Genomic DNA, 8,110 nt, shown 5'->3' with positions numbered 1-8,110 from the left:
TGCCGGTCTCCAGAGCCGAGGCCTTGCGTCCGAGCCAGCGGCTTGATGTCGGAAGACCCAGATCTGAAACCTGGCTCTGTGACCTGGACCAGTCATTGTGCCTCTCAAACCCCCTTTTTATAACCTGTAAAGTTAATACTACCCAGCTTGGTTGATGCGATGATCAAGGGACAGTGCCCACACCTGTGAAGCACTGTGCAGCTAGCTGTGTGCCCCTAACATGAAGGGGGCCTAAAAATGATTGGCTTCTGAGGTGTTAAAGGAGAGAGCCTGGGTCCCCCACCCTGGGGACCGTCACAGGGCAGCGCAGTCGGGGGGTGGGGGTCAGTTCTGCCTTCACGGAGGGCAGGAGGGGCGTTCCCTCTCCTTGACCTGGCCCCGGGGGCTCACCTCGTCACTCATACTCTGGGTCTGCCATCTGCTCCAGGAGCATGTCCTCCGTGTCGCCGAACTGTGAGAGAGAAGGAGCTGGAGGCCAGAGTCCGGGATTCTCCTTCCCCTCCCGGCCCCTGGGCTTGGAGTGGCAGGCGGGAACTTGCATGGGGGGGACCCCAGGGGCCCCTCCTCCCACCAGCCTTCACCCTGGGACTGCCCGCCACAGAGGCTCCTGCCACCCAGGGGCTTCCGCTGGAGACCCCCGAGGGTGGTTGGTCATTTGCTTCTCATGTCTCTCCAATCTGGTCCTTTAAAAATCTGCACTTGTAAAGTCCCTCCATTTTTTTAGCTTCTGGTACAGAAATGGAGGGAACAGATAGACCACAGAGGCCGGACATGGGGGAAGGGGAGCAGGGCCACCCACGATGCCCTGACGGGTCCCCGGAGAAGCACACTTGCCTCGATGTGGTACACTATGCGCCAGAAACTGGAGTCTGAGCCTCGGTACCGTCTTCCGGGGTAGAGCTGCCACATGACGGGCAGCAGGTATGGGCCCAGCTGGCTGGGGCACACAGGCTCCCCCAGGGGGACATCTTCCTGACGCATGAGGACTTGGAGGCTACTTTCTAACTGAAGAGAAGAGAAGGGCAGGGCACACTTCACGGTCCTGCAGGCACAAATACCCACGGTCCATCCTGCCACCCACCCAGCCCAGCCCGCATCTAAGACGCTGGTGGTCACTGTTCCCAGAAGCTCCAATCCCTAAGCCAGGCACGTTCCTCTCAGGGACTCTGGCTGGGCCGAGATGACCAGCACTCGAATGGGTCTAGATACCCAGACAGGGCCACAAAAGGTCCACTTCGTGACAAATGCCTAGTTGCCGGGGTATGCCATGGGGCCCCGGAGCTTCTGTAACTATGGAGTCTGGTGCCTATTTCAGCTGATGGGGGATTTTCTTGGATTCTTTATCATACAACCTCTTTTAAACAAGATCTCCCCAGACCCCAGAATCAGGTGACAGCCCACTTGTCACCATCTCCGCCACTGTTCCTGTTTCATCACCTCTCGCTGGGCTACTGTGACAACTGCCCAACTTGCCGCCTACTCGGCCCTGTGGCCCACAGCCGAGACTCAGCACCGCAGCCAGGTGTGCACCTAAAAATCACGTCAATCCCCTGCTGGCTGCCCTCCGACACCTTCCAATCGCAGGCAGATGAACTGAAATCTTCACCATGGCCCGAAGGCCCCCAGAGCGGCTCCCTGTCTCTCTCACCTCCTTCTGTTCCATCCTGGACCCTCCACCCATTCCAGCCACACAGGCCTCCTCGCAGTGTCTGGGATGTGCACACACCCAGAAATCTCTCACACCTGCTGTCCTCTGCCTGGAACATTCTCCCCTAAATCCATGAAGGGCTCACACCCTTTTTTTAAGGCAGGTCTCTGCTCAAATGTATGTCTATAAAGACAAATGTCAGCAAAATCCAACTTTTATGATATACATAAGAGGCATGTCCCAGATGTCCAGAAAGGTTTCAAAGAAAATGATGTGCAAAATGTGGCAGGCACATGCAAATTAAAACTCTGGAGGGGAGGGCTTCCCTGGTGGCGCAGTGGTTAAGAATCCACCTGCCAACGCAGAGGACACGGGTTCAAGCCCTGGACTGGGAAGATCCCACATGCCGCGGAGCAACTAAGCCCGTGCGCCACAACTACTGAGCCTGCATTCTAGAGCCTGGGAACCACAACTACTGAAGCCCACGAGCCTGGAGCCCATGCTCTGCAACAAGAGAAGCCACCACAATGAGAAGCCCATGCACTGCAACGAAGAGTAGCTCCCGCTCGCCACAACTACAGAAAGCCTGAGCACAGCAACGAAGACCCAACACAGCCAAAAATAAATAAATTAAAAACAAACAAACAAGAAAAACTCTGGAGGACTAGCCTGAAGACCTCACCCCACTCATCCTTGCCTGCCCTCCCACTGTAGTTATCCTACAGAACTTACCACCGGCCTCAATTAGTGTGCTGTCCTTCTCCCCCAGCAGAATGTCAGCTTCACAAGCAGTGAGATTTAATCACATTCACTGCAAAACCCCACAGCCTAGAATCCTGCTTGGCATAAAAATTGGACTCTTATCTTTGTTCAATGATTATTTTTCCAAAGGGGAAATAGCTTTTCAAAATTTTTGTCTATGAAGTAAATTAGAACTCACTGTTAAAAAATAATTCAGATCACCCTGCAAGGTGTTAAGTGTGGAAATCACCATTCTTGCTGTGTTAGTATATAACCTTCCATATCCTTTAACCATTTTACATTTGTTTATTCATCTCTCTCTTGTTGACTTATGTAAATCTTTACATATTAAGAATACTGGTCCTTTAAGTTATGTGGGGAAATTCCTGCCCCATGGTTTGCTAAAGGGTTATGTTTTGTCCAGAATTTATAATGATTAGGTGAAAAACTCTGCTTCGCAGTTTCAGCATCATGTTGAAGAAGATATGTCCCAACCAGAGATTAAAAAAAGATATTCACTTAAATTTTCCTCAAATACTTGACTTACAGTGAATATTTGACTTGATTTTTAAAAGTATATATATGGGGCTTCCCTGGCGGTGCAGTGGTTGAGAGTCCGCCTGCCAATGCAGGGGACACGGGTTCGTGCCCCGGTCCGGGAAGATCCCACATGCCGCGGAGCGGCTGCGCCCGTGAGCCATGGCCGCTGAGCCTACGCGGCCGGAGCCTGTTGCTCCGCAACGGGAGAGGCCGCAACAGTGAGAGGCCCGCGTACCGCAAAAAAAAAAAAGTATATATATGTATATAAATATGTATTTCAAAATCTTAAAAGCCAATAAAGATGCAAAGTTTAGACGGTGCTTATGACTCTGGAATCCCAACCCCATTACCTACAAGCAGCACTACTTTGAACAGATTTACATTTTTATGCCTCTGTTTCCTCATCTATAAAATGGGAACACAGTCACTCTCTGTAACTTTCAGCTGTCCTGATATTACATTACATAAATGTTCTAATACATTTAAATTTTTCTTTTATACGTTCTTTCTTTGGTTTATATATGGAAAGTTTCAACATTTTTCACCTAAGTTTGAGGAAATCCATGCTCCGATGGAAAGTGCTGTAAGAGAGTTGTAGTTCTTAAAAAAAGAAAAAAAAATTAACTAAAGAGCCATCTTAAGGCATTACACATAAAACAAAGTCAACGTCTATTCAATACTGGCTTTTATACTACTATATACCTTGTGAAGTTTGTTTCCTCCAAAGCACAGAGGAGGTATGAAATATCCCAAACTCTAGAGCAGTGCTTCCCAAACTTGGTTGATCGTAATCTGTTGAGGGTTCTTTCAAAATACAGATTTCTGGGCTCATCTATGGAGATTTTGATAATTGGCCATGTGTGTGAATCATACTTTGGAGATTATTCCCATCTTATGGATTAGAACCCTGAGGCCCAGAGAAGTTCTATTTTACTCAAGATCATATTCATACACTCCAGACACACTGGGTCCCCATCCTTTGGCCAACGTGCCTCTCTCTGTGTTTCTCCCACCCTCCTTCCTGGCCCGGAGAACTGTTCATCCTTGCACTCAGTGCAAAGTGGTTTCATCTGTGAGTCCCCGGCCGCCCTGGGTGGACCTGCCCTTCTGAGCCTCCCCGCCGCCCTCGCCCTGCGGCATGTGAGGGGCTCCTCCAGGGCCTGCACGGCCTGGGGCGACCCGGCTCCAGAGCCCGGGCCACGGATGGGACGCCCATGCTGCCCCGCGCGCCCGACCCCAGAGCGTCTGTACCTCGATGGTTACGGGCAGCCAGGTGCGCTGGTTCTCGTCCACATACACGGCCTTTTCCCAGATCCACAGGTGGTCCGGGTGCAAGGCCGTGTGCGCCCTGAAGAAAGGGAGCTCGCCCATGGTGACGCGAGCGGTCTAGGAAGCAAGGATTGGAGCCTCTCCGGGGTTCTCGCTGGTCCACGGGCTCCGGAACCTCGATGCTTTATAACGGGACGGTGCACGGGCGACCCCACGCGGCGGGGCGGGAGGAGGGCGGGGCGGGAGGCGGGCCGTGCCGAAGCGACAGGGCACGACAGGATCTGACCCTGCACCGAGGCCTGCCTTGTGCCCTGAGACCCTGGCAGCGTCTAGGAGCGCAGATCCAGCCCCACAGACCCAGGACTTCCTCCATACTCACAGCCAGCCAGCCTTGCCCTCCGTCCCCTACTCCCCACTGCTGGGGAGGCACTCGGGTCTGTGGCTTTGGCCTTTTCTTCTGTCAGAAGGCACCTGCGTCCTCCGCTCCCCTCGACACCCGTGCCCCACTGTCCGGGACAGCCACTATGTGTGGCCGCTCAAGACTGGGACTCGGAGCCTCTGCTTGGAGCTCACAGTCGACATGTGGCCGCCCGGAGCCAGGGCCCCTGCACATCTGGGATCAGAAGAGATGGTGCAAGCCTGAAGCAGGCCTGGACTTTCCCAGGTTCACGGCACCACTGTCAGCCTGTGGATTTGGGTATCGCAGTCAATTTCCTTGGTAAATTGCAGCTCTTGAAGCCCCCCTTCCCTCTCTCCAACACGTTTTCCATTCATTGATGATGCTGTGGTCATCTGATAGCTATTCTGAAACGTGGTAGTGAAGAAGCATGGGTTTTTCCCTTTATAGTCTTTGAATTCATTAGTGAAAACATCCGTTCCAAAATGAATGCTTAAAAAGAAACCCCTCCCTCCACCCCAAGATCAATGGATTTGAAAAGTCCCTGGGGTTCTAGAGTCAAGCATTTCTCTGTAAATTACATCGAATAAGGAAAACAATTTCACTTCATTTTGCTGTACCACATGCCCATGAAGGCAATTAAGAAAATAAAATACGAGAAACATGTAAAAGGAGCTCCAGCCTCGTTGCTCAAACGATACCAGTGGTGCCTCACCTTCCAGCTCTTTCTTGTCTCTCTGACTAGGCACTAAGAAAACAATTTATGATCTTTTGAAATGTCTCAGAAGTGAAAATGAGCTTAACACCTGATCCCTCTGTCAGCAAAGGTATGTATCTGCTTCTCTGCCTAACCAGACAGCCTAATTCCCAGGAAGGTGCTGAGGTGAGCTAAGGTGATGGAGATATAATTAGATTTACCATGAACACAAAATAGAAGACAAAAGCCAAGTAAAGTTGGGAGCGGAGGCAGGTGACATGAGCCCAGCAAACCTCTTTCCCACTGCAGCCCCTAATGGTGCTACTATTTAATATTCAGACTTGTGGCTTTCAGGCGGCTTTCCCTGTGAATGGTTCTTAATTCCGGACCCAGATAGCCACTGGGAGCAAGATAATATGGTCATATACTCTGTTGGGGATGTCTCAGCCCGGTCCTGCGCTTTGAGGTCAAAACGAAAACAAGTCCAGCTTAAACAGTGCTGCCGGGATGACCTCTTGTGGCAAGGGAAGGGGGCACCCAGGAGCCATTGTGGCCACTGTCTCAGCCACATGGATGGCTCCAGGACCCACAATGCCACTGGGTCTGCTGATTTCATTAGCACTCGTTCTGCTTTTCTAAGAGGCCACAAATAATGGACCAAGAATCAGAACCATTTGGCTGGATATGCTTCTGAACGTTCTGGGAATATGATTCCCCCTCTCCTCCCGCCCCCATTTTGAAAGAATAATATACTTCTTCAGTTTCACACGAGGGCTTCTTAACATTGAATGGGAGTATACATCATTCTTGTGTAGGATTTAGAAAATCATTTGAGAAGCGGGTCCAAAAAATGATCAGTGAAATAAGCATGACTGTGGAGTTCATCGAGCAGCTGCTGTTGGAGACCTGAGCCTTCTTTATGGAAATTCCATGAGAGGGAAAACATAGCTCCTGGGGGGTCTCAGAGACAGGGGAGCCCCTTCAGCATGTTATCTGCTCCATCTTAGGGCTCACGGCCGGCCAGCCAGCCTAGCTTCCGAGTTCTGTGCTCCTTTCCAGCTCTGGCCTTTGTTAGTCGGCAAGCTCCCTGAGGATAATCAAGACGATATTTCATACAGAAAGTAACTTTCATACAGAAAGTAACACAAAGCAATTACGTGGACTCATTTTTTTAATAACATCCTTAACTGACACATGTCCTGACTTGGAGCCCGTTTTGACTTTGCCTCTATCACGTATGAACTTAGCAAATCCTCTGCTGTCTTGGCCCCATCTCCATACTTTGGTAATGGATGAGTCAAGCTAGATGGAAGCTCCGGGCCCTACAGTGAGTGGCTCCACACCATTAAGCTAATGGATCAAAACCCTGTTCATTAGAATCACCTGGGAAGCTTTTCTAAAACACCTGTGCCTGGACTCCACCCCAGAGCAATGAGACCAGGATCTCTGAGACTGAGGTTTTGGGTTTTATTTTTTAAAGGATTCCTCAGGTGAGTCTAAAGGGCAGCCAAGGTTGAGAACCACTTCTCTAAGATCTGAGTTACTGTTTTGGAGGTATGACCAAGACTTATACAACTAAATAACCGTGAAAATGTTAAAGCCATTCTTTCTACCGTCAATTCTCATTCTGAACCTCACCCAAGCCTGCTCTTCCTTTCCTAGGCTCTACTTTTAATTGGCTGCTTCCAATCTTTTGTGTACAGGGAACCATAACACCAAGATTATTAGGATCGTGAGGGTCTGAAATCTCGCCAATGTGTGAAATATAGAAGCTGCATCCATGCTAATTGCCTGGAGTGTTTCGTTGTTCTTCTCGTTAATTCCTATACCTGGGCCATATTTTAGATAATTAAGGCTGATGACTAAGTGAGCTCAGGGTAAAAGGGATGTTATAACTTTAACCCATAGGGATGAAATTTTGTCTCTAGGATAATGGAGAATCTGAGACAAGGATATACTAAGTAAAAGTCAGGGACTGATCATAGCTTTAATCCTTGCATGGCTACTGTCTCTCTCTAAACAGAGTTTTCTTTAAGTTTTAAGCCCTTCTCAAACTCTAAGGTGTATATGGCGAACTTGGTAAAATGCAGATGCTAACTGGATAGAGTTGGGTTGAGATCCTGAATTTCTAACAAGCTCCAAGGTGGGGCTGACGCCGATAGTCTATGAACCACCTCCAAGTAGCAAGGTCCTATGCTAACCCAATACACACACAACACAACTGCAAAAGCAAACACCCCCCTACTCAAAACACACAAAATGGTTGACGCTGACAAACTGGTGCAGTGAGCAGCATGTAGGATCAATAGAATTGTAACGGACACTTGGAGCTAGAAATGAGGCTCCCATTTGCCCGGAGACAGGTTAAAACTTACCTAAATTTGTATCCGAAGCCCTTTTCAAGCATGGGATTACTCCACACGTTGGGTATTATACCCACCCTATCGCTGGGACTGCCCATCAGCCTGGTTCTTTTTTTTTTTTTTTCACAGGCTCCGGACACGCAGGCTCAGCGGCCATGGCTCACGGGCCCAGCCGCTCCGCGGCATGTGGGATCCTCCCGGACCGGGGCACGAACCCGCGTCCCCTGCACCGGCAGGCAGACTCTCAACCACTGCGCCACCAGGGAAGCCCCAGCATGGTTCTTCTTGCTGCATCCTTAATTCTTCTTTAATTTAGTTTGATTGCATTAATTTGACCTCAGAAAAATATTTTGCATTTCTCTTTATTCCTCCTAGAAAAGCGGCTCTTCATCTTCATGCTTCTAACATATACAAACTGAGATAAATATATTAACTGTATAGCGCTTTTAGTTTTC

At 49.6% G+C, this 8,110-nt stretch overlaps 1 protein-coding gene across 1 annotated transcript; it reads right to left on the bottom strand.

Moving 5' to 3' along the window:
- Nucleotides 1-394: 394 nt before the first annotated feature.
- Nucleotides 395-4,300, bottom strand: TCL1A (TCL1 family AKT coactivator A; the record flags this gene model as incomplete). The annotated part of the gene is made up of 3 exons (XM_082648256.1): nucleotides 395-451; nucleotides 835-1,005; nucleotides 4,181-4,300. The coding sequence occupies 3 exons, from the start codon at nucleotides 4,298-4,300 to the stop codon at nucleotides 395-397; spliced, it is 348 nt and encodes a 115-aa protein (XP_082504382.1).
- Between the last annotated feature and the right edge of the window lie 3,810 nt (nucleotides 4,301-8,110).

This window comes from Grampus griseus, assembly GCF_964374135.1.
Source record: "Grampus griseus genome assembly, chromosome: 2".
Taxonomy (NCBI): Eukaryota; Metazoa; Chordata; class Mammalia; order Artiodactyla; family Delphinidae; genus Grampus; species Grampus griseus.
The sequence above is the reverse complement of the archived record's forward strand: the minus strand, read 5'-3'. Positions and strand labels throughout refer to the sequence as shown.